The 27,843-nt window shown below is 44.9% G+C and overlaps 1 protein-coding gene across 1 annotated transcript in view; it reads right to left on the minus strand.

Moving 5' to 3' along the window:
• Positions 1-27,843, minus strand: part of FRYL (FRY like transcription coactivator) — a 3,917,685-nt gene that overhangs the window by 3,109,194 nt on the left and 780,648 nt on the right. Inside the window, exon 9 of the mRNA XM_044055727.1 lies at positions 19,641-19,733. Within this exon, the coding sequence (XP_043911662.1) occupies positions 19,641-19,733 (93 nt within the window). The remainder of the gene's footprint in view (positions 1-19,640; positions 19,734-27,843) is intronic.

The following is a 27,843-nucleotide window of genomic DNA, read 5'->3' on the forward strand; positions in this document are numbered from 1 at the left end:
GTATCAGCTACTTCTCAAATTTTAGGCCCAAGGACGAAAGGATGAACCTACTTAACTCATTACATCTGAGTGACGCCTCCAGGTGCATCTGCAGTTAATTCCTACTGACGCCTCTAGGCATCAAATATTTCTTGTTCATATTAGGATTAATAATTCCAAAACCATACTATGTACAAGGTTTTAAAAAATTTCTTCTTAAAGCTTACATAAAGGCAAATTCAACTGCATTAATATCTGACCTCTTGTCTAGTGCAGGTAAATAGATATTAACTGTTGCTTTTATGATATTAATTTATATAGATACAATTTTCACATTTTTCTAAAAATCTCAACAACCAAGTAACACAGACAGAACTCCTTAACCTCATATGAATGCTCTCAGCTAGATGAATAAAATGCTAACAGTATCTGTGCAACTTGAGTGGTTGCTGAGATATTGTAAGTTGTTTATAAAATATTACACACACAACCGTTACTGTGTTTACTGTAACTTAAAAAATTCTGTTTACAATCTAGAACCTAAAGAATACTACCACTATAAAAATAGTTTGTGCTGAATAGTTTGCCATGTATACTTCTTTTATAACCCCTATGTTTCCAGAGAGATGAACATTTGTTTGAAATGTGAAGACAATTTGATTCTGTCAAAAAGCAAGGCTCAGGCCATTGGAAGTTACAGAGAAAACTTCCTGAGCTCCATTGGAGTGAATAAGTTAAAGGGACTATTCTTATTAATTATGGACAACTGATGTAGAAATGAGGGTTGAAATACTATGCAACATTTCTGCTAATCTCTTACCAAAAAACCTCAGAATAATTATATTTTAATATAATTCTTCCAACACAATGAAAATTTGAGTCTCACCACAAAAACTGTAACCTAAGTTAATCAAACAGTTCTAAAAAAAAAAAAAAAAAACCAAACAAAAAAAAAAACAAAAAACAAAAACAAAAAACAATTCAGCAATGCAAAGCACAACGATGTTAAGACCACCACAGAAAGGAGTTTCAACTGGGCAAACATGATCAGCTCTTTAGCATACGTCAGTATGCTAACAATGAAATATGCAAATATTCTAAACAACAAGGTCTGTCATAACTGTTTAACAGGCTGCATGAATACAAACTGTGAAATCAAGTATAAGAAATTTTTTCTTAAGTATCTTATAAATGCTACGGCTCACAGACCCCAAACCATATGAAAATGTCTAATATTTACAATACATGAAAGTAAATACTATATTGATAGCTCTGTATTTGTAGTCTGTGTGGTTCAGCCTGTGGGTCATCAGATCAGAGCCTTGCCACATAAAATAGATTTTAGCCTGTAAAACTCCACCTCCTCTACCCATAATCCCTCACTCCTCAGGTATAGCTCAGATCTAGTTTGTCTCATACCACTCAAACTGACAATGTTCAATATCCATGGGCAAAAGACTGAGGACTCCCAACACCAGAAGGAACAACCACATCCCTTGACTTGGGCATACCCTGGTCAAGAGGATCATCATAAAGGCAAAGGGCAAGAGGGAGGGAATATTAAATCAAAGAGGCAGCATGGATCTATTGTTATGGTAAGCACACAACTTTTGTATTTGATCCTGCCTTTTTGGTCTGAACTCAACATATGGGACCAAGTCCCCAGCCATTTAAAACCCTAGGAAGGTCTCAGGGAAGGATATTGTGCAATACAGTGGAACCAAAGGTAGCTCTGGACCACAACAAAGTCCAATATGTAGTGGGACACACGGGTATGAGGGCCAACACAGGTAGCAGCAGCAAACCTCATCCAATGTAGCTCTGGAGAAAAACGTTGCAGAAGTAGCCAGAGATCTAGTAGAATGACCTTTTGGTTTACCCCTTTCCCTTCAAACTATGCCCAAAAGAAATACAATCAGAAAGCCACTTAGAGAGTACACTTGGACACTGGCATGCCCAGCCAAGGTTTTGAGAAGGAAACAAACCGTTAGACTTTCTGGAAAATTTTGTTCTATCAAAGTAAAAAAAAGAAGTTATGTACTCACCATAACGTTCCATCTGAGTAGTTCTACTTCATTTGTCTTCAACCCGTGGGTCTTCAGATCCACATCGGATCTGGCATGGCCACATTTTCCAGCTACGGCTCCATGCTACTCCCCTTACCCATAATGTCCCCCTGTCTCTATTCTCCTTTCAGATAGAGTTTGCTGCCTAACAGGTATCAGACACCAGTCCCAATGACACCTTATCAAACACCAATCATAGGAAGAACCTTAGCCAGAACAGGAGCAAGGATCCCAACATTAACTGTCTGATGCAAAGGACATGCCATATACCAAAGGATAAGGTTAGGGGGAAGGGGGAGGACGGCTAAAAACAAATGAAGTAGAACTACTCAAATGGAACATTATGGCGAGTACACAACTTCTTTATCTGAAGTAGTTTACTTAATTTGCTCTTCAACCTGTGGGACTGAGTCCCCAGCTACTTAACTCTTGGGAGGCCCTCATGGAAGGATACTCTGGAGCACCGCAGAACCAAAGGATGCTCTACTCCTATAGACCAAATCCAGTTTATAATGAGAAATAAAGGTGTGAGATGAAGCTCAAGTAGCAGCCGAACAAATATCCAGAGAGACCCTAGACCAAAAGGCCACTGATGTAGCCATAGATCAAGTCGAATGAGCCTTCACTTTTCCTGGTAGAGACAAACCTCTTTCTGAATAAGCCCGGCCAATGCATTGTAAAATCCAGCCAGCAATTGTCACTTTTGAAACAGGTTTACCAAAGAAGGGCTTGGCATAGGACAGAAAAAGATGATCAGACTTGCGGAATGATTTAGTTCTATGAAGATAAAACCTCAACTGCCTATGTACATCCAGTAAATGTAATTTGTATTCCCCTTTGTTCTGGTAGTTAGGAAAAAATACTGGCAAACTGATGGTCTGATTAATATTGGCTTCCAAAGCTACCTTGGGAAGGAAGGACTGGTTAGTGCGTAGTGACACTATCCTTGTGAAAGATCATGTTAGGGACTTTGATAGAAAGAGCTTGAAGTGCCAACACCCTTCTAGCAGATGTGATGGCAACCAAGAAGGCGGTTTTCCAAGTCAAAAATTGTAAATCCATAAATGCCATAGACTCAAAGGGGGGAGAAACCACTGCCTGCAACAGTAAGGTGAGGTCCCATGGCGGAATCAGGTCCTTAACCAGCTGTCTGAACAGAAAGGCACCTTTGAGAAAGGTTTTACAAAGTTTAGAAGAAGCCAATGAAGACATGTTTGCCCCAACAGGAAAACTAGAGATGGCTGCTAGATGGACTTTCACAGTATAGGAACTAGCGCCCTGTTGAAAAATGCTAGCCAGAAAATCTAAAACTGCCAAAAGCAGAGCAGTGAAAGGATCCAAAGACCTCTGACTGGCCCATATAGAAAAACGTTTCCATTTACTACGATAGACTTTTCTGGTAAACTATTTATGAGCCACTACCAGAATGGACTTAACAAGAGATGACAGACCGGGAGTCCTAATAATTATGGGAACCGGAGCAGCCAAGCAGTGAGTTTCAGACTGTCCACATCTGGATGAAGGATCCCCGAGGGATGTGATAGCAGATCCGGGACTGGATCCAAGGTCCATGGTGGAACAACTAGAGGAGACCTGAGTAAGAGAAAGCTAACCTGTTGAGGCCAAAATGGGGTGATGAGGATTCACAGTGCTCCCCACCCTTTGGGCCTTTCTCTGGGGGGTTCAGAGCGAAAAACGCGCTGCATTTCCCGTTGGAAGGAGATGCGAAGAGATCACTTCAACGATGACCCCAATCTAGAAATATCTGTTCCACTACTGAAGGATTGAGACACCACTCGCAAAGCATCAGGATCGATCTGCTGAGCCTGTTCGCTAGAATGTTGGATCATCCCAGGATGTGCATTGCCACCAGAAAGCAGCCAGTGGAGGTCACCCATTCCCACACTCTCATGGCATCTCGACATAAGGGATAAGATCTGGTTCCCCCTTGTTTACTGATATACCAGACCACTGATGTATTGTCCTTCTGAATTGCAATCGTTCCCAAAGGAAGATGAGCATGAAGGGCCTACAACACAAGAACCACCACTCTCATCGCTAGAACACTCATGTGCAGATAGGTCTCGGAAGGTGACCACGTACCTTTGACTGTCCTTCCAGTGCAGTGCCCTCCCCCACTCTAGTAGGGAGGTGTCCGTGGTCACTGTGGTCTTGGGGAAAGCAGGTTGAAACAGACGTCCCTTGAGGAAATCCAGGGACTGAATCCACCACCAAAGGGAGTCCCCTGCACACTTTTGAAATTCTCACCGGAAACTTTTGAAATTCTCACCGGAAAAGACAATGGAAGGTCTAACAGTGACCACTGAACCATCAGTGTCCACTGCAGCACCCTCATATGAAGGCACGCCATAGGAAGATTTATTGTGGCTGCCATGGAACCTAGAGCCCTTAACACTGCTTTGGCTGTTGGTAAATGGGTCTTTAGAATGTGTAAGACATGTAACCTCAAGCTGCGTATCCTGTGACGTGAGGAACATCTTTGTTTGTATTGTGTCCAGCCATGCCCCAATGAAGTCTAAAATCTGAACTGGGAGAAGAGTAGACTTGTTCATGTTGACTGCAATGCCCATTTTGCTGGCAAGCTGAAGGAAGGAGTCCCTGGCCTGACATAGTAGATGCTCTGAAGGGGCAGTAAAGAGTCAATCATCCAGGTATGGAAAGACCTGAATGCCCTGAAGCCTCAGCTAAGCCACTACTACCACCATTACCTTGGTGAACACCCGGGGTGGGGGCTGTGGTGAAAACAAAGGGGAGGGCTCGAAATTGATAATGACTGGCACCCAGCAAGAAGTGAAGGAACCTCCGGGAGCGCCTGTCTATCTTGATGTGAAGGTACACTTCCTGGAGGTCGATAGAGTACATCCAGTCTCTGGCCTGCAGATATCCTAGTACCTACCTATGAACCTATTGGTCCAAGGGCCTACGTAAGCCTAGCCAACAAGGTTCCCTGGCTTACACCACCCAAGAAAGTTATTTTCCTGTGCCACTGTCGAGCAGAGACACAGAAATCATCCCTTGAGTGTATTTCCTATTTCCCATCCACTCATCAAGATTTTTCTTGTTCTGTTCTCTTCTAGCTATAGGGCAGGATAGATTGAATTGTGACCATCCGGAATTGTCTTGGTTACTGAAAAGTTCAATTTGGACAGATCCAATATTGGTCTCAGGTTCCCCGGCTTTTCTGGCACTAAAAGAATCTGGAATAAACCTTGAATCTAGACTGGTCTGGGGGGACCGGTTGGATGACTCGTTTTCTTAGCAGTGAGTCTACCTGCACTGCTGCCTCCTTCTGCTGTGTGGGTGGAACGTCCGGGAGGGCTTCGATGGATGTGGGAGGATCTTGAATGGAACAAAATAACCTCTGGATATGACTTGCAGCACCCACTGATCTGCAGTGGTGGACTCCCATGTTAGCTGGTGAAGTGACAAGTGACCCCAGATTCCCTCCAGAGATGGACAGTCGGCCAACCCCTCAGGGCTGCTGCCTGGGTTTATCCGAGAAAGGTTCTCGGGACCAGAAATTCCTAGGACACCCTCTGCCTGTAGGGCGGCGTCTATCATATCTCCCTCTGCCTCTGGGGGAAAGAGTCCTGAGCATCCTAGGAAAACACCTGAGACTTGCAGAACCACATCATCTTCTGGCCTCGCTGGTTCCTGGAAAAGGACCTTTGAGGCGGTGAGAAGCAGATCCCGATGGCAGACCGTGTCTTCCAATCCTTCTCACTCTGGATGAAAGTCTCTCTAACCATCTTCCCAAAAAGGGAAGAAACATGTAAAAGATGCCTTGATGGGCTCCAAGAACTGACATAAGCAGAGCCAGACATGACGCCAGATGGCAACACCTGACCCCGCCACCCGTGCACCTCCCTCCATGGCATGGGAGAGCAAACGCATATACGTGTTGGCTACAGATTTTAGAGTGGCCATTCATGCATCGAACGTCTTCCTGTCCTCTGCCGACATGGACCCTGGGCGTCGACTCCATGACTTCCATTAACAGATCTCTCTGGAGTCGAATAACGTGCGCCATATAGCTCAGTGCCCTCACACAGAAGGTTGCTGAAGCATAAATTTGCTTCCCAAAATGATCCAATGCTCTCAACTCTCGGTCACACGGGTGGACCGTGGAGCTGTCATGGGCGAGTTCCTTTTTGGTGGCCACCGCCACCATCACAGCATCTGCAGAGGACCCCTTGTGTCAGTTTAACTTGTCCATGGGAAGGCTTAAAACTTTGTCCTGGAGCTTAGGTATTGGTTCTACGGTGTTGGGCTTCTTCCATGCCCTAGATGTTATCAAATCCACAAGTGGAATGGAAAAAGGGGACACCCAAGAGGTCGATGGGCCTGAACTGAATGCCTCCCAGAAACACAGATCAGGTTAGTTTTGGAGCGGACCCCCCCCCCCCTTGGTGAAGGATCTCCATGAGGTCTCCAAAGGAGACATCCTCGGGCGGTGATCTTGAGGAACCTTCTCCTTCACCCAGGTCCATGTCTTCAGTGAGGGACACTGGAGGAGAGTCCAAGTGCCTCTTTTTACACGTATACTTTGCAGCGGGGGCTCCTCAAGGAGAATGTATGGGGAGGTCTCGCAAGCGGGTTGTTCCAAGGGCGGAACTTCCTGCGGCACTATGACTATGGGCTGCCCTTGAGAGGGAAAGATGGTCAGAACCATACTTAAGGCCAGGGGGGTCTGCACGGACCCCAAAGACGAAATGGTCAGAGGTCTCTACCCTGCGAGAATCCTCTCCAACACGTTGAATGCAGAGGGGGAACAGACCTCCTGGGCTGATCTAGTGGAAGCCGCTCCCCACCTGATCCGACTGGGGAGCCAGAGCCACGCCTCTGTGAGCGGAGAGGAATGCTTCTCTCAGACAATCTCGGAGCAGAGAGCACTCCCTCGGATCAGACCCCAAGGCTACGGCTCAGAGAGCTTGGATCCGATCCAGTCAGATCCAACACACTCAAGGCACTAGCCAGCATCGAGGTACAGGGTACAGTCGGCACTGAACCCTCGACTCCGATCGTCCTCAGATCCAACGACTCCAAAACCGCAGGTAAGATCGGAGAAGGAGTGATAGGTCTAAACAATGGCTGGAATGTGCCTGCTCCGGTGGGAGAAGGCCCTTACAAGACCTCCATCTGGATTTGAGTGTGGATAAACCTCCGCATCATCTTGTCCATCTCCGCTTCAGACCAGCTCAGAGTAGAGTGGGAGGATGCCGGGAAAGCCGGTGGGGGGGGAAGGCCTAGGGGGCGACTGGCTAACCTGTACCTCGGGCAAAAATCTGGGGGACATGAGCTGAGGTGTCACTGGCCTGGAAACGAGCTCAACTTTCAGCGGAGGGCAGGCCTCCGACAAGTGGTCGGAGGACCGTTTGGGAAGCCAGTCCTCCTTGGCTTTATCCCCTTCCCCGGACCTCTTGGCAGGAGGGCAAGTACCAGAGGCCGTGGAAGGGGAAGACAAAGCAGCAGCCACTGCTTTCCAAGCAGGGGAAGGTGGGACCTCTGTCCGAGCAGAAGAGGGCAAGAGGCCCTTATGGATCAATTTGTCCCACCTGTCTTCAAGTGCCCTGAGATTAAACCCAGAGCAAATAGGACAGAAGGATTGGAGGTGAGGCACCCTCAAGCAAATCACACACAGTGTGTGGCCATCCACCAGAGAAAGTTATGGCCAGACTCTGTGCACCTTTTGAAGCCTGGCTTTGGGGTGTCCACAATGCCTTAGCCGGCCCAACACACACACACACTAGCAGGCACACACAGGTGCGTGCGCGCACACAGACACACACACAGGCGAGTGCACATGCGTGCACACACACGTGCACATATACAGGAGCGAGCGCACACACACACACACACACACACAGGCGAGCACACACACACACACACACAGGCGAACACACAGGCGAGCACATACACACACAGGGGAGCGCGCACACACACAGGCGCGCGCGCACACACACACACAGGCGCGCACGCACACACACACACAGGCGCGCACGCACACACACACACAGGCGCGTGCACCACATGAAAAGAAAAGAGGGGAGGAAAGATGAGAAAACCTACTTACTACTTTTTTTTTGCTACGGAGAACCCTGAGAAGGTATAGAAAAGGGTTGAGAAACAGATAAGAAAGGCCAAAAAAGGGAACAATTTACTGTTGTAGAAAAACACCTAAACGCTCTGGAGCTTGGACTACGCTGCTTCCTCTCAGGTGGCAAATGAGATCTGAAGGGAGATGGGGCATTATGGGTAAGGGGAGGAGCATGGAGCTCGGAGCCATAGCTTGAAAACGTGGCAGTGTCAGATCCGAAGACCTACAGGTTGAAGAGCAAATGAAGTAAACTACTTCAGATCCTAAGTTGTCCGTGAACATCAAGGCAAAGCAGCAAGTATTCTCCCTTGTTGGAAAACTCTATGAGTGAGAAGGTCACACTGAAAAACTAATCAGTAAAAACTAAATAAAACCTCCAGCCACGCTGGAACTTACAAGAGGTTTGAGAGGTCACTCATTGGATCAGAGGCACATGAGATATATGCAAATTACCCTTATGAACACCAGGTGTTTCAGCTAATTGGTGATTTTGCATGCCCATGACTTGTTTTGTCATTTTAATGGACAATTTCAGGCCAATAAAGCCAAACCCCACTAGCTGTGGATATTAGAAGTTCCAGCTTGGCTGGAGTTTTCATTTAGTTTTACTGATTGATTTTTCAGTGTGACCCTCTCACTCACTGTTTTAATTTATTTAGGATATTTTGCAGTCACCCTAATAATAATGGACATCAGCTGGGTATAACAGCCCTGTGTTTCTTATGCTTAGTCATAGTCAAACACTCTGCTTGTGCTGTGCTGATGAGGTCATAAAGTACAGTTGTGTACCTACCATAAATGTAGATGTTTGAGTGTATTCACTGTTGCAGTCATTACACTTGGGTTATCCTGCTGGCAGGCTACCCCTCAGTCGGGCCGAATTCCAAAGTCCTGGTCTGGCGTCGGTTGCTGTCAACTCTTCCCTGACGTCAGTGCATCAGGGGTATTTAAGATGCAGCAGACGCCATTTTCTTCACTTTTTCTTGCCCCAGATGTCAGGTGCCCCAAGAAGGTAAACAATACATATTGCTAATAAAAACATACAGTAAAATAAAAACAATACCTTCATCTACAAGCAAATACACCACATAGGTTGTATAGGACAGAAAAGTATAGATAAGTCCCAGCAAAGAAAGGGGGATGGAGGGTGGGTAACCTGGACTGCAACAGTGAATACACTCGAACATCTGCATTTATGGTAGGTACACAACTGTACTATGTTCATCGTGTTTCACTGTTGCAGTCATTACACTTGGGTTGAATCCCAAAGCTGAGGTATGGCGGCTGGGTCTAAATAGGATTAGGAGTGGCTATGAGGACCTGCAGAACTGCAGTGGCAAAGCCTGCTCTGGATTTAGTTTAAAGAGGCAAGTGATAATGCTTGGTGAAAGTGTGCACTCAACTCCAAGTTGCAGCCTCCAAAATTTCCTTGGTTGGTACTCCTCTGAGACAGGCTGCTGAAGTGGCTGCTGCCCTGGTAGAATGTGGCCTAATATTCTTAGGCACTGACTTGTCATGCTGTGCATAGCAGAAACGAATACAGTGTCCTATCCATTTTGAAATAGTCTGCTTTGAGATAGCCTTTCCTTGTGATCCTGCAGCATATGCTACAAACAGTTGCTCAGTTTTTCTGAAAGCCTTTGCTTTGTCCAAGTAGAAGCATAGCTGCCTATGTATGTCCAAAGAGTGCAGAAGTCTCCCCCCTTTATTTGGGGATTTGGATAAAATGGTGGCAAATGAATGGTTTGGTTAAGAGCCACACTGGATACTACCTTAGGCATAAATGTTGGGTTTGTCCTTAGAGAAACCCTGTCCGGATGAAAAATGATAAAAGGTTCCACTGCCATTAATGCTGTAACTCAGACTTCTTGCTGAAGTTATTGCTAGGAGCAGAGCAGTTTTCCATGATAAAAATTTTATGTCAGCTGTATTGGCTGGCTCAAAAGGAGGTAGTGTGAGCTTTTTTAAGACAAAGTTGAGGTCCCATGTAGGTATCGGTGCTCTCCTTGGGGGTCTTATGTTTTTTGCCCCTCTGAAGTACCGTCATAGCAGTGGATGAGAGAAAATAGGAGGTTCCGTATTGTAATGAGCTGAAATGGCAGAGGCATGGATCTTAATTGATGAGAAGGATAGGCCTTTGTCCAGCATCTCAGTTAGGTACTGTAAAATCTGAGAAGTATTTGGAACAAGTGGTTCAAGTCCTTGTGTCTGGTTCCAAGCACAGAATCTGTTCCATTTTTCTGCATAAGATTTCCTGGTGCTGGGCCTCCTGGCTTCCAAAATGACATCCATATTAGCTTTAGAGAGAGGTGTGTTCTTAGTGGCTATATTATCCGCCATGCAGCCAGATTTAAGGTTCTGATTTGGCTGTGCAGGATCCGATTGTTTTGCTGAGTCAGAAGATGAGGAATTAGAGGTAAAGTCCAGGCTGGGCCTTGAGACAAGCTCTTTAGAACTGGGTACCAGTGCTGGCGTGGCCAGTCTGGGGCAATCAAAATCATTTTTGGCTTCTCTTGTCTGACTTTTAGGAGCCCCTTGGGAAGGAGAGGCAGTGGTGGAAAGGCATAAACTGTTAAGGTTTTCCAGCTGAAAGATACAGCATCCACTTTCAATGCTTGTGAGTGACAAGTCCTTGTGCAGAATCTTTGTAGTTGGTAGTTGTGAGGGGGAGGCAAAGAGATCTATGTCTGGGCATCCCCATTTCCTTGTTATGTTGAAGACCTGCTTAGTTAGTCTGCCAGAGTATTTTTCTTTCCTGGCAGGAATTGTGCCTTCAGATGTACTTGATAGGTCAGTGCTGTGTTCCACAAAGTCATGGCTTGCCTGCATAGGGGGTAGGAATGTGTGCCCCCCCCCCCTTGCTTGTTTATGTACCACATAACTGTAGTATTGTCCATCTTTAGTAATAGTTGTTCTGGATGTAGTAGATCCTTGAAGGCTGTCAGGGCATTCTGTACAGCTAGCATCTCTTTTTGGTTTATGTGAAGATGCATTTGGTCCGTGGCCCACTTGCCATGAATACATTTTCCTGCCATGTGTGCCCCCCAGGCATAATCCAATGCATCTGTTGTTAGCATCTGCCGGGCTGTCCCTTGTTGTGGTGACAGGCCAGTGCCCACCATCGAAACTCCTGTTGCAGGCAGGGAATAAGAGTTATCATTGTTTCCAGGCTATGGCAATGTTGAGTCCAAACACTTTTTAGGTACCATTGTAGCTTCCTCATATGCAGTCTTGCATATGGAATTAGCAGGATGCAAGATGCCATGAAGCCCAAAGCCTACAGAATTTTTCTTGCAGGTAGCCAGCTGGGTCTTTGTTGCCATCATTTGAAAGAAATGAGTTAGTTGACTTTGCTTGTCTGGCTTGAGATAAGCCATCTGGGCAGTTGCATTTAAGCTTGCACCCAGGAATATTATCTCTTGAGGGGGCACTAGTTTTGATTTCTTTTCGTTTACTGTGTACCCTAGGCAAATTAGTAATTTTACAAACGCCAGATGCTTTAGAAGAATGTCCTTGCTCTCTGCTTGAATAAGGCAGTCGTCCAAGTAGGGATACATTTGAATTCCTTTTTGTCTGCAAAATGCCATTACTGGCGCCAGGCATTTTGTGAAGACCCTGGGCACAGTAGATAAGCCAAAGGGCAGTGCAGAGAATTTGTAATGCAATGAGCCAGCTATGAATCTGAGGTATCTTCTGCAAGATTGTCTGATTGGGACATGCAGGTATGCCTCTTTGAGGTCCAAAGTAACTAGCCAAACCTTCTTGCCCAGCATGGGTAGTAGTTTCTGTAGTGTCAACATTTTGAATTTTGTGACATCCAGGAAAGTATTTAGAATTGACAGGTCCATTATTGGTCTCCAGACTTTGTCCTTTCTGGGTACCAAGAAAAGTCTTGAGTAAAATCCTTGCCCTTGTTCTTGCTGTGGTACTTTTTGAATAGCTCTCATGTCCATGAGAGCAAAAATTTGTTTTTGTGCCTCTGCCCATTGGTTTTGTGGCAGGTCTGGCATCCCTTTTGACCTTGGCAGGGTGTGAAAATGGAACCTGTAACCCTGAGAAACAATATTCAGTACCCATTTGTCCTGGGTGATCATGCGCCAGTTTACTGAGAAAAGTGCTAGTTTTCCCCCCAAGGGTGCTGTCAAAAGGTAAGTGCTTGGCTTTTGTAGAGGGAAGTCATTGGGACTGCTTCCTATAAGGTTGTGATTTGTCTTCTCCACCTTTGGGGGCTGAAGCACCCCATTGTTTAGGTCTGTATGAGCCTTGGGGCTGAGATCTGCCTCTTTGTGGCCTGACACTGGAAAGGACCAATTTTTAGAAGTCCAGTTCCTGCTAAATCTAGGTGACTGAACCTGTAAGAAATCCTTTACTGTCTGCATTGATTTTGCTTTATCCTCCATTTTCTTTAACACCTCTTCTGCCTTAACACCAAACAAAGTATCATGCTGTAATGGAGCATCCAATAATTTTGCTTTAACATGATCAGGTAAACTTTCTTCTTTTAACCAAGCATGCCTTCGAATGACAGAGCCTGTAAATGCGGCTCGGCAAGAAGCCTCTAATGAATCAAAACCACATTGCAGAGTAATGCATGCAATAAATCCTGCATTTCCTTATTGTCAGAATATTCTGAGCTTGTAAGCATTTTCTGTTTTAGCAAAGACATTAGGTATTGTTGATATTTAAGCATGTGAAACTGGCAGTTTAAAGCCCTTACAGCTAAAGTAGCAGAAGTGTAAACTTTTTTCCCCCCATCTATCCAGTGCTCTAGAATCTCTATCAGAGGGAACAGGATTTTTTGCAGTGGAAGCCTTGACCCCCATTGGGACCCTGAGAAATAGTTTCTGGGTCAACAGCAGGGTTTTTAAAGAAATTTGAGAGAGTCCGGAACTCTGTAGTACCTATCTGGCTTGACTGGTGCAGGGGGTAAAGAATCAGGAGACAAACTGGATTCAGAAAAAATATCAACAACAATATCTAGTACAGGGGGGATAGCAAGGGGCCTGTGCTGAGGCAGTAAAAGAAAGTCTCTGAGCCTTTTCTTGGATTCTGAATAATCCTGGCTCTCCCAGTGGAAATGCTCCCTCATGGTGTGTAATCTTCAGGAAGAGAGGCTGAAGGGATAGATTCTTCAGCATCAGAGTCCTCATAGGGAGGAAGAGAATATCCCTGTTCTGAAGAGGAATCAGAGGAAACAGAAACCTAATCAGAGGAGTCATAGTCAGTGTCTTGCCAAAGCCTTTTATCAGGAGGGGGATGGGAACCCCTGATCAGAGTAATTAGGTCCTTGGCCATTTTAAGCATCTGTTTCTTTGGCATGGATGACTGTCCAGGAGAATGCTGTACTTGTTTCTTTGTCTTTAATGGTGTTTTAGACTTTGCCTTGGCTGCTGAAGTGGACTTGATAGTAAGCTGGGTAGGTCTGAAAACACCCTCAGAAGCCGATGCCTGCTCAGCAGCTCCAGACCCATCTGAGTGAGTAGTTTCCATAGGCCCAATACATTGAGTTTCCAGAGACCTAGTTGTCTCCACGCGGGAGTCTGAGGCGGCCTGTGGCTCTGAGGTAGCAGGTGTCAGGGGCTGCGAAAGCGCCTCACTGAGAACCGGCGACTGGTCTTGAAGAGGCTTTGTCATCGGTTTTGGACCTCAGATGCCTGTCCTTTTCTTTGTCTTTGCGTTTTTTTATGAATTCCGGTCATCAGTTTTTCCGACGGCATTATGCAGTTAAACCTTCGGCCAAAGTAATGTAAAGCAAAATCAAACAGACGCTTAATAGTGTGTTGGTTGAATCTAGCACAAAACCGACAACTAGCAATGTCGTGGTCAGAGCCTAGGCAAGGAATACAGTAAGAGTGAAATCCTTATGAGGTATTTGCTTCCCACAAGAAATATAATTGTTAACTTTTACTGACATCGGTCTGGAGCAAGAAAAAGTTTCCCCAACGGGGTACTTAGCTTTATTGAAGACTTCGGTTCTGAAATTCAATTTCGAAAATCTCAGGAGTCGTCCGACCGGCACTTGCAAACTGCTTTTGCTTCGGGCACCGCACGGCAAGAAAAACTGAAGAAAATAGCGTCGGCTGCATCTTGTATACCCCTGGCACACTGATGTCAGGGAAGTGGCGACAGCAACCAACGCCGGACCATGACTTTGGAATTCAGGCCGACTGAGGGTAGCCGGCCAGCAGGATAACCAAAGTGTAATGACTGCAACAGTGAAACACGAACATCATGGTCGAAATATGCATATCCACAGCTAGTGGGGTTTGGCTTTATTGGCCTGAAATTGTCCATTAAAATGATGAAACAAGTCATGGGCATTCAGAATCGCCAATTAGCTGAAACATGTGGTGTTCATAAGGGTAATTTACATATATCCATGTGCCTCTGATACAAGACGTTTGAGAGGTCACTCACTGGAAGTTCCAGCTTGACTGGTGTTTTCATTTAGTTTTTACTTGTTGGAAAAGTAAAAAAAAAAAAAAAAGTGAATAGAGTGGCTCAAACTGTTCTCCACAGCCACCTTAGGAAGAAAAGGAGGATAAGTGCAGAGGGAAACTGTCTTTATGATAGACAGAGTACAGAGGTACTGACAACACAACTTGCAGCTCTGACACCCTCTTGTCAGAAGTAAGGGGCACAAAGAATAGTCTTTCAAGATAAAAACTTCAACTCAGCCATGGCAGAAGGTTCAACGGGAGGTGCAGCCAAAACCTGGAGTATAAAAACCAAATCCCACAGGGGGACAGGGTCTCGAACTGGAGGATACAATAAGAAGGTACCCTTAAGAAAAGCCTTTCAATTTTGAGAGCCACTAAACACATTATCTCTACCAGTGTGGAAAGTAGATATTTGCCAACTGCATCTTAACAGAATAAAGCCTGTGTGAAACAATTACACTAGGAAGTCAAAAATGACCTCTAAAGGGGCTGAAAAGGATCCAGACCCTTAGAGGTGGCTCAACAAGCAAAGCATTTCCACTTAATGGCATACAGCTTATACACAGACAGTTTCTGAGAAGATGACAAAATATGCACCATTCTGTCTGATTCTGAGTCATCAAGGGAATTTGAGAAACCATGCAGTCAACTTAAGAGTCTGAAGGATGGGCAGGTTCAGACATCACTGGGTGAGAGATTAGATCCAGAATGGGATCCAGGACCGAAGGAATTTCAGAAGAGGCGAAAGGAAGTGGAATCACACCTGACAGGGCCAAAAGGGGGCAATGAGGGATTAAAATCTCTCTGCAATGGGCTGCTGTCTGAAGAAACTTATCAATGGAGTCGGGGATAGGCGTACAGCAGACATGGGGGAGAAACATACAGTGGAGTGCCTCTGGGTGACTGCCCTGAGGAAGGACTAAGGCATAATAGCTGCTGAATTTGGTGCTGGAAGGGAATGCACACAGATCACAACACAGGGTGCCCCAGCACTTAAAAATCTAAGTCGCAACTCTCAGATTCAGGGACCACTCAAGTAGAAAGAGAATGCTCCTGCTCAAGCTGCCTGCCAATATATTGGATTTGGGATGCACGTTGCCACCAGAAACTGCTGAGATGAAATCACCCATTACAACAAAAAGGCTCTTACCATGCAGATAAAGCAAGTGTCACTACAAACAGTCCAAATTATGTAAAAATTAGTGACACGAGCACCACGATGTCATATAAAAAGGCTTAATTTATGATGTGCTAGTAGATAATACTTTCACCTCTTCAAGGTTTCTTCAGGCAGAAAACTGCATACAGGTTTAAACATGGTTTAAATAGAGTTGATTAACATCATGTGACTTCCATTAATTATAATTTACAGATATACATCATGTAAAAAGCATAAGCACAAACTCAATATTAAAAGTATAAAAATATATATTAAAGTCACATGATGTTAATCAACTCTACTTAAACCATGTTTAAACCTGTATGCAGTTTTCTGCCTGAAGAAGCCTTGAGAGGTGAAAGTATTGTCTACTAGCGCATCATAATAAATTAAGCCTTTTTATACGACATCGTGGTGCTTGTGTCACTAATTTTTACATAATATGAAATCATCCAACCAGACTATAATGGACTTTCAACAAACGGGATAAGAATGGGTCCCCTTTGTTTTAGATAACATACCACAGACATGTCTGTCTGAACTGAAATCATACCTTTGCAAAGAACTTCCTGAAAGGTCTGCAACACAAGGACCACCACCCTCATCTCCAAGAAACTGATGGGAAGAATGGTCTCAGTATCGGACTGTCCCTTGGATGACCCTCCCTTTGAAATACCTCCGCCCCCATTCCAGAAGAAAGAAGTCCCTAGTGACCAACTCCTGGGGGGGGGGGATGAATGGTCCCCCAGTGGATGTCAAGGCAGACTTCAGCCACCACTTGATTTGATACCAACAGGCCTCTGTCACTGCAGCGGGGAACTCCATCTGATGTGTCAATTAAAACCACTGCACCGCCAATGTCCACTACAGAACCCTCATGTATTACCCTGTTAGGGGATCCAAGCAATGGCAGCCATGTGTCCCAACTCCCAAGAGCTTGAGAACAATATATGCTGAAGGTGTAAGGCGAGACAATAATGAAAAGATCACAATCTGGAGACTAGAGACTTGCAATCTGAGAAACTACGTCCAAGTATTAATCTATGAACTCTACTGACTGCACAGGGATAAGACTGGATTTTTGGTACTTAACTGTAATACTGAAGGAGCTGCACAGCTGGAGTAAGGTGTCTTTGGCTCTGACCAACGATGCTTTCATGGAGATGACAGAGAGCCAATCATCCAGGTATGGAAAGACTGTAAACCTCTGCAGCCTGTGCCAGGCTACAACACACTTGAACATCCAGGTGAGGTGGTGAGACCAAAGAGCAGCTCTGCGGAATTGGTAACGACCGACTCCCAGCTGGAAGCACAGAAACGTCCTGGAATGTCTCTCAATCTTTATAAAATGATAAAAGTCCATGAGGTCATCCGAGCACATCCAGTTGTCCTTCCTCAAAAGAGGTAGAATGGACTGCACTGTTACCATTCAGAATTTGGTCTGTTTTGCAAAATGATTCAATCTGCTCAAATCCAAAATTGGCCTGAGATCCTTCTTCTTTGAAAACAGAAAGAACCTTGAACAGACCCCAGATCTGTGTTAGTCTGGTGGGACTTCTTGGATCACCATCTTCTAACTTCTGAATTTCAGTGGTCGCATCCTTCCACTGATAGGGTGGCACATCTGGGAGGTGTGGAATTTTAATTTGGAGGATCCAAAAATGGAATTGTACAATCTCTAGATATGACTCCTAACACCCATGCATCTGAGACGGAGGCCTTCCAAGACTTCAGATGTAGAGCCAAACAACCCCAAACTTCTTCCAGAGCTGTACAGTCTGGCAACTCTTCAGGTACAATGAAAGGGTCGCCTGGAGAAAGTTCAGCAAAACTCCTGAATCAGTGGACCACCAGTGTCATGGGGGTGGCATCTGTTGTGGTGATCTCACCTCTGCCACATCGGGGGGCCTCATAAGGAGCTGTTTGGAAAGACTGCTGCATTTTCCTAAAAAAAGGAAGACATTTTCCCCTTTCTGGTTCTGAGAGAAGGTCCACTGATGGGTAGCAAAATACACTTCCACTGCAGACTGCATCTCTACTCATTCTATTCACTTCTGGTCAGAGTGTCTTTAATCCTAGGCCCAGAAAGAGAACAGGTATCAAAAGGGGGTGTTAACAAAAGAATGCCTTGAAGTAGTCCTCAAAATTACATAGCCTCATCCAAGCATGGTGTTGAAAGGAAATGCCCCAGTGGTTCAGGACATGCCATCAATCACACTAGACAGCAGACACATGGACAAATTAGCTACAGATTGCAAAGTGGACATCTGAATCACCAAAGCCTTCTAAGACCCCGGAGTCTGCTGAAACTTTACTACCATTGACACTTCCAACACAATGCCAGGCTGAAGTCTGGTGAAGCCAGCGAGACAGTTCAACACCCTCTGTGCGAAGGTGGCTGAAGAGCAAGATCACTTACCCAAATGGTCTAATGCCAGAGATTTCCTATTTGGGGGATGAGCTGAAGAACTCTCTTCAGAGACATCCTTTAAGTGGCTGCCTTCACCACAACTGCACCCACAGCCAGGCCCTTACTCCAGTGTTGCCTATATTTGGGAGGGGCAAGAGTCTTCTTAGGGATCAGTTCCACCATATCCAGCTCCTTCCATACCCCCTGGAACACCAGGTCAATAAGGGCATCCGGAGGGGGAACTATGCAGGATGTGGATGGGCCTGTCCCATAAGCCTCCACAAATTACTCCTCCAGAGAGGAGTCTTCAGCAGTCCAGGCCCTGTGCTGGTGAAGCAGCTCTGAACGATCACCAAAGCAGGTATTCTCGCAGGGGGATTTTGGGGACCCCTCTCCTTCCTTGAGGTCAGTATCCTCAGAGAGGAACTCTTCAGGAGAGTCCACGTGCTTCCTCTTGCACCACATTTTGCCCAAATCGTCCTGACCTAGGACTCCAGGGGAAAACGGAAGAGGCTGGTGGCCCTAAAGGAAAGAAAAACTGGAAACTACCCGGGGTGAGCTGTCCTAGAACAGTTTGAAGGCATCAAAGAGGGGGACACAGGCTGTACCTGACCACTCCTCCTCTTGGCGGGAGGGTATCCTCTCCAGGACGTCAAAGGCAGAAACCAAAGAAGGGCACCAGGAGTTGGTGGACCTAGGATATGAAAACCACAAAGAGACACCAGACCCATTGGATGCTCCAGCCTGCCCAGGTGCAAATATCGGAGCAGAGTTATCCACAACAGTGCTGCTAAGCAAGAGAGCAAACCCAGAAACAGAGAGAGAATATGATCCAGACACCCCTGTCATGATATTTTGGCTTTGGGACCCACTCGGCTTCATCTCAGTTCGAGTCAAGGAAACCAAGGTAGGGGTCACCACTGAAATCAGCCAAGCCATCAGATCCAACCCTAAGGTTTGGAAAGCAACCAACTCCTAATAACAAAAAAGTAGAAGGCCCAGAAAAAAAAACAGTTAAACCCTAGACAAAGGATACACCTTGACTGAGCAATCAACCACACTGCTATCCAGGAATGACGACAAAACATATCTGTGGTAGTCCCAAGGAGTAGAGAATCATGGTTACAACAGGCAGAGTTTGACAGGCTAAAGTTTATGGTGTGTGGCTTTGGTCAGAATAAGAGTCAGATCCAATAACAAACAGGTTGAATGAAGATGGAAAACAGTATCAGAACTATCTTTACACCATACTTTCTAAACAGGAATTCTCATTTTAAAACAAGCCCACATTACAGCAGGGTGTAACAACTGTAAACAAGGTGAGTATACTAGACAATGCCATTCTGGTCATGTGTTCATATGGGGACCCATATGCTCTAATTACAAAATAGTGCAACTCAAAAAGTCAGACAACTGCAATGCTACAAAACTTAAAAATATAACATAAAAAAGGAAAAATTGTACTTACAGCAGCCACAGGGATGAGGATTTCCACAAAGAGACCCGCAAGTGCATGTTTTATATCTTTATCTTTGACTTCTAAAAAGTACTGGGCACATTCCTTTACAAAAAAAAGTAAAACAAAGTCACTAAAAGAAAAAAAAAAACACTGAAGAGAATGCAACTTTCTCTAGAAAACACGACTAAACGTCATACGGCAGCAATACCTCTGAGTTACTCATGGGATAAGGATCAAAGGATTCAAATCTTACAGGAAGGCTTTTGCAGCTCTCAAGAATTGACTTACTAGAAGTTAGAACATCACATAAAATCCAAAACACACACAAGGATGTAATCTTCAACCTTTCTCTAAAGCCGCATCTGTATCTTTGACTACTGCATTTTGGTCTAGTGCACTGTAATAATACACTAAGGCCCAACAGCTGCTTTGTTAAAACAGATCAGAATTACTTGGTTATTTTTCTACTTCACAAAGATAGGTTGGGTAGAGAAACCTTTTAGCCATGACCATGGCAAGAGGAAATAAGCAATTTGTAATAGCTCAAAGTACTAAAATGACAACATAGTACAAATGGATTTCACAGATGCTATGTGCAATAATTTGTCTGTAGATAAGCTGTTCACTGATGATGAAAAAAAAAAAGTTATGTTTTTACCATAATTTTCCATCTGTGTTGTTGATCTTCATCTACTCTTGACTCTTGCGTAGTCTGTTCTGATCCTCGGAACTGGTCCGGCCATTGTACAGCTCGGCCCAGGCAAAAATCTCTTGAGCTAATACTCTACCCACAACACCCCTCTCCAATTCACCTCAGATCAAGTTTGCAGGATTATAGACAGCCAGAAGAACCATAAGCAAACATGAAGCAGTGTCCAAGGTGAACCCTCAAGGCACCCAGGACAAATGTTCACTCCTCTAGGAATTTGCAGGAGGGGGAAAGAGGGTTGGATGCCAAGAATAGATGAAGATCGACAACACTGATGGAGCGTTATGGTAAGAACATAACTTCTTTATCGGATGTTGTCAATCTTCATCTATTGGACAGAGTCCCAGCTACTTCAGATCCTGGGTGGCCCTATGGAAGGATATTCCTGTTACCATAGAACCAAAGGAAGCTTTTCCTCCGGAGACCAGATCCAATTTGTAATGACTGATAAAAATATGTGGAGTAGCCCACGTTGCTGCTACACATAATTCATTCATGGAAGCCTTGGAATGTAAAATAGCTGAAGTGGCCACTGATCTGGGGAAATGCGTTCTCACATGCACAGGTAACTTGAGATTCTTTTTACGTATGTAAGTAATACAATTTCTTAGACATTTTGACAAGGTAACTTTGGAAACAGACTTCCCTAACGTTGGTCTGGAAAAGGATACAAACAACTGTTCTGATTTTCTAAATTCTTAAGTTCTGTTGAAAGAGAAACGTAATTGTCTGTTAACACCCAGCAAATGTAAGCAATATTCAAGGGCAGCAAAAAAAGTCTCTCACTAAGGAGTGTGACCAATATTCGCCTTTGTTGGAAAAACTGGGGAAGAAAACAGACAAGTCTATGGTTTGATTAATGTTGACCACCTTATGAGGGGATGGATTGGTTCTGAGTCCCTGTGGAAAATTTAGTACAGGGATTTTGAGCACAAAGATGCATCTAAGAAACTCGTCTTGAGGAAGTTATAGCTATGAGGAAAAGTGCTTTCCATGAAAGAAACCAAGTCTTATGTTGCTGTGGACTTTAAGGGAGTAAACACCAGACACTGAAGAACAACGGTCATATCCCATGGGGCTAGAGGGTCCATAAATGGAGGCTTTAAACACAGGACTCCTTTGAGGAACACTTTACCATAGTCTATGTGAAATTAGAGAAAGGTCCCCAAAACCATTATGGAAGTTAGAAATGGCAGCTAACTGGACTTTAACTGTGATGGCAGAAGCCCCTTGATCAAAAAGAATGGCTAGAAATTCTAGAACTTTTTCCACAGGAGCTGAGAATGGATCGAGATCATTATCATAACCCCAGGTTGAAAATCTCTTCCACTTACTAAGGTAGAGCTTCCTGGTGGATGGTATATGGGAAGCCAGCAGAATTTTCCACAATGAGGTAGGTACACCATTATGCCTGGCAACTAGCAGAGTTCGAGGAACCAAGCTGTCAGCTTGAGATTTTGAACGTTGGGGTGCACCAGCCCCTGAGGGTGAAAAAGCAGATCTGGAACTGGGTCCAGAATCCATGGACGGTGAACTAGATGAGGCCATAAGAAGGGGAACCAAATTTGTTGAGGCCAATAGGGTGCAATGGGTGGGTATCACTTTGCTTCTCAACCTGGCTGCTTTCTTGAGAAAGAGTGAAATTAGAGGGAAGGGGGGAAGGCACAGAGGAGACCCAGGGACCAATTGAGGAGAAGAGAGCCTCTCAGTGACTCCCCCCTGAGGGGAGATTAGGGCAAAGTAGCTTCTGCACTTGTTTTGAGGTGATGCAAACTGGTCGCAGCAAGGCTGGCCCAGGCGACGAAAAATCCTCCCTGCTATCTCAGGATTGCCAGACCACTAGAGGCAGTAGAACGCATCTGCTCAGTTTGTCTGCTATCATGTCTGAACTCCCTGGGATGCAAGTTGCTATCAGAAAGCGGTTGGAGGAAACAGCCCATTGCCACACTCTGAGGGCTTCTCAACACAGGGGGTAGGACTTGGTTAGCCCTAGTTTGTTTATGTATCAGACTACAGACATGTTGCCCGACTGGACTGCAATGGTCCCTAGAGGGAGGACAGACTGAAAGGCTTACAATGCTAACAGCACTGCCCACAACTCCAGGACACTGATATGCAGTCTGGCCTCTATCAAGGACCAAGTGCCCCACTCCATCTGGAAGGCATCTGTGGTCACTACAGCCTTGGGTTGAGGAGGGACAAATGGATGGCCTAATAGGATTTATTTGGATTCCATCTGCCAGGAGAGGTCATTTTTGCAGCGACTGGTGATTAGTATGGGGTAGTTCATTGAATGGGTTAGAACACACCATTGTGATGCTAGACGCCACTGTACTAGCCACATGTGGAACCTCGCTAATGGGACTAGTGTGGTGCTCGCTGCCATGAAACCCAATGCATGAAGGACTAAGCGTTGGAACATTGTTTTTGCATAGAATAGGATGCACTTGGGATTTTATCTTCTGCAATCTGTGCTGAGGAAGGAAGGCTACACAAGAGATGGTGTTCAGATGAGCTCCAATGAATTCTAAATCTTGAGAGGGGCTTAGCTGAGACTGTTTGACTGACTGTGATGCCCAAGCTCAAGAACAAATACAGAATGAGCTCTGTTGCTTGAAGCAGCAGATGCCTGGTGGAAGCAGTGATGAGTCAGTCTAGATATGGAAACACCGAAAATCCGTCCAGTCTCAAGTGAGCTGTGACTGCTGCCATACATTTGGTGAACACCCGGGGGTTGTGGTGAGATCACAGGGCAGCACCCTGAACTGAAAGTGATTGGTTCCTAACCGAAAACGGAGAAACCTTCTGGAGCGTTTGTTCATGTGGAAGTATGTCTTGAAGATCGGTAGAGCACATCCAACTGTTTTCCTCTAAAAAGAGGAGTACAGACTGAACCATGACCACCTGGAATTTGGACTGATTAACAAATTTGTTTAGAAGGCTGAGATCCAGTACAGGTCTGCAGTCCCCTGTCTTTTTTGGCACTAAAAAGATCACAGAGTAAAATCCAGATCCTATCTGGTCTGGTGGGACTTCTTGCATGACTCTCTTTTACAGCAGCTTTTGGATTTCTAAGGCTGATTGGTCTCTCCAATTGGATGGAACATCAGGGAGACTTGATAGAGATCTAGGATAAAAGGTGAAGGGGATAAAATAACCTCTGGCAATAATTTTTGGCACTCGAACATATGTGGTCATCGGTCACCAGGCTTTTGCATGCAGAGAAAATCTTCCCCGACCTCTTCCAGAGGTAAGCAATCACGCCCCCTTTCAGAAGTGTTGGTAGGGCTGGCCAGAGAAAGTCTCTCTCGAACCCTGATTCTGCGGTACACCTCTGCCTCGGGGTCGGCGTCTTCCATTAGAGCTTCCCTCTGCCCCGAGGGGACCCTCCACCATGTGTGTCCTGGAAAGCCCTTGGGACTTTTGAACCACATCTTCCCACTTTTCTGATTCCTAGAATAGGATTGTTGGGGAGCAGAAAAACATGCTCACAGCTGACAGGGTCTTCCCATCCTTCTCACACCTGGCTAGAGTTTCTTTAACTTTGGGTCCGAACAAAGAAGATCCATCAAAGGGAGCACTGATGAAGGAAGACTTGAATGGCTCCGCAAACTCACACAGGTGCATCCCGGCATGTTATCTGATTGCAACACCTGAACCAGCTGATCTGGTCATCCCTTCGGCTACATGTGAAATGAGCCTCATGGATGTTAGAAATAGACTCCAGGGTAGCTAATGGGGAAGCCACTTTTTCTTGGACCTTATGAGATGCAGCTTTTACTATGGCATCAGACAGCTCCTTGATCAGATTCCTCTGGAACCTAGTTAAGTGTGCCAGAAAATTCAAGGACCTTAAGGTAAAGGTTGATGATGCATAAAACCTGCTTTCCAAATCTGTCCATCACTCTAGACTCTCGGTTAGGGGGATGAAGAGAGGAAATTTCCTCAGCCAGCTCCTTTTTGGTGGCCGCTGCTACCACCATGGCATCTACTGCTAACCTTTACCCCAATGTTGGTGGTCCTCAGGTGCAGAAAGGATCTTATCGGGTCTCCAGGGAATTGGTTCTATGGAGTCAGGAGATTTCCAAGCCCGCTGAGTGATCAGTTTAATGAGATAGTCAGTGGGAGGGGTCCTTGCAAGTACACAGACTCCTCAGAGGTAGGGTCTTTGAGCTTTCAGTTACCCCTCTGCTTAAGGATCTCAAGAATGTCTCCAAAGGAGACATTTTCTGGGGGTGACCAGGGGGATCCCTCCCAGTCAGTGAAATCAGCGTCTTCAGTGACAGACTTCAGGGGACTCCAGGTATTTCCTCTTACACGTTTTCTTCCGAGAAGGCTCCTCAATGAGAATGTCTGATGAGGTCTCGGAAGAAGAGTGGCCCTTAGTCGGGATATCTTGCAACCTTGGAGCTCGCTGTCCAGGTACAAAGGTTGGTGGACGCACCCGATAAGAAGGGGGTCAGTGAATGACACTCCGATACAGCAGCAGCCACCTGAGAGCCTTCGGTAGCCAATGCTCTCTCCATAGCCTGGAATGCAGAGGGATGGGAGGCTGGAATTGAGATAAATGAACACAGGACCCGGGTCAAACCCTGCTCCAAGAGACCCACATCCAAAACCAGAGCAGAGGAAGGACCCCTCCAGTGGACAGAGTCCCAAGAAGTAAGGACGATTCTGAATAAAACACAGGAGTTGAGTAAAACCTCTCAGGCCTGACAGTGGAGCCACAATCTCGGGAATCCATCGGTTTCAAAGGAACCAAGGAAGTCAGAGCTGAGTCCAAAGGCAAGGGTTTGTAGGTGTGGGAGCAACAGGAACCTGAGAGGTTGGAGAGGGGAGCTCTAAAGCCTCCATGGAGGACAGAGGAGGAAAAATTGGAGGAGTCCTGGGAGAGGGGATTGGGAAGAGTAGAAAGACCCCTAGCTGTGAGGAGCTGGTCGACCAGTCTTACCACATCAACTTCTGTGAGACTCCTGGAGGAGCGAACAGACAATCCAGAGGGAGATTCTGGCCTTTCTATAAAGGGACTGGGAAGTTGCCCAAAGAAGGGGTCAATGGAAGGGGAATATTTTGTCCCGAGTGTATAAAGAGGATGAATTCTTTGGCCCCCGGGGAAGGGGGTTATGACCTGCTGCGGTGCAGAAGGAGATGTTGGCACCAATGTGGAAACTAAAGAAGCCAGTGCCGAAGCCGGTGCTGGCACAGAGATAACTGGTGCCAAAGAATGAGTCCGTTCAGAGAACTTTGGAACAATAGCTCGTGATTCAAAGGAGGAACCAACAGAAGGAGATATTTGTTTTCTTGATATTGGTGCTGAGGGAGACGTCAGCACCAAGAGACTAGTTTTTGAACCACAGGCCTTTGGAGACTTATTGGCCTTGGATAAAGTTTCTTCAAAGGGGGTCTTAAGAAGCCCTTTAAGAATAAGCTTGTTATGACGTTCTACCAAGGCCCTAGTACTGAAGGCCTGTCAGATGGAGCACTTTATGTCTAAATGTGGAGCACCTAAACAATAAACACAAGCCGTATGCCCGTCAAGAGTTCGGCATTTTTTGGCCGCATTCCTGGCACTGCTTAAATCCAGTTGTGCCTTTGGACTTATCTGCCATATTGACAAATGGCAGTAAAATAAACAGACACCACAGACACTAGGACAGACAGGAGAAGGTTCTACCAACAATGGTAGAAAGAATTACCAAAATGGTAGAGAGAAAAGGAGAGAGGAAAAACCACCAGCAATGGTAGGGAAAGGAATACCAATGGGTATAAACTGTACATACAACTACCAGCAAAGGTAGAGAAATACCACCAACGGGTATAGAAAAATACTCAAGTGAAAAAGGTGGGTAGAGAAATTAAAAAAAGTTAAGTTTTATAGCAAAGACGGGTAGCAAACCTAATAAATTTTAAATATTACTTAGCTGCGAGAGGAGAGTCGGCTGACTCATCTTGCTATAAGAGCGGCAAAAGAGATCTGAGGTGAACTGGAGACGGGCATTGTGGGTAAGTACTAGCTTCAGAGATTTTTGGCTGAAGCAAGTTGTATAATGGCCGGACTGGTTCCGAGGATCGGTACAGACTACCTAAGAGTCACGAACAGATGAAGACTGACAACATCAGATCAAGTTTTTCTATTTCTTAATAAGGGGGATCACTATACTCATTTACTGGAGGAATTTTTGAATTTTTTTTTTAAAGTTCTTATATTTAGGGTTGCCAGCTTCCAGTTCAAGAAAAACACATTTGTTCAATGCAGCACTAGTGATGACTGCAGACCTTATAAAGTTACCTATTTATCTATATAAGCAAGCATATACATGCACATAATATACAAGTTTGAGTGTGTACATACAAATACATATAGCTAGACAAACACGCACAGTAGCATAGTAGGGCCTGGTCTCCTTAAATGCTCTAGCTCAGAAGGGGCATGTAGCATAGTGGTGGATGGTGTCTTTAAGGATGCTAACCCAGAAACAGGCAAATATGTTAGGGCTGATGAGGGTCAACTACACTCGTGGATATTTAAAGCAGTGACATGATGTAGATCATATATCTAACTTTTGGGTATGAAGATGGCCCTTGGAGAGCTCTAAAAGGAGCTGTATATACCAGACTGTGAGGAAAAGGAACTACATTTAGAAGGAAAGACAATTGGATTTACTCCTGCTTGTGGAGAACATATTCTGGTGTATCCTTGACAGTGAAACTGCCAAGAGAGATGTTCTACTGTTGACAGGTATGTAGTGCTCATATATTTTCCCAGATACTCTGCCTGAACCTTCTCGATAAGGTAATATTGCAACTAGATGTAAAGAATTATTTCTTTTACCTTCATCTGTGAAAAGCTTGGAAGGAGGAACCTGATAAGAATTTACTTTTAATACAGACTAAACTGTTTGGTACGAACTACATTTTTCTCTGACTTTAAAACTGGAAAGCTGATTCCAGTGACTTCTTTATCATAAACAAAGCAATATAACATTATACATATGCATGTGTGTGCATACACTTAAAATATAAATAAATATAGATGTACTTGCTTAGGGGGGTGTGCATATGTAGATTAAAACATACAAACATGAATACACAGACACAGATATATTAATACACAAACAGACGTGTATAGATAGCAAACATTAATGGAATGTGCAGCTGGGATGTGCTCATTACAAGCAGAAGTTTAGATAAGGTGCGGCAAACATCACAAATTGTTAGGGGGCATGATCAGATAGCTCTTCAGCACATTACAGACATTCACTAATGCCAATTTTGCATTTGTAGTCAGAAATGAAACTGTGATTTAGCACTTCACTTGTGGCATTAAAGTTTTTTTTTATTTTAAATTGCAGTTTCCTACACTTTAAAATTAAATAGCTGCTTTTTCACTCATATTTGTGGCCTGTACTGAAGCTTTTCAGCTGAACTTGTGTGACAAACTTATTGCTATAAATGTACAAAGCGGTTTGCTGCTTTTTTAAGAACATTCTAAGTTGAGGAGCA

Source organism: Protopterus annectens, chromosome 14.part0, assembly GCF_019279795.1.
Source record: "Protopterus annectens isolate FY-2018-M chromosome 14.part0, PAN1.0, whole genome shotgun sequence".
NCBI classification, from domain to species: Eukaryota; Metazoa; Chordata; order Ceratodontiformes; family Protopteridae; genus Protopterus; species Protopterus annectens.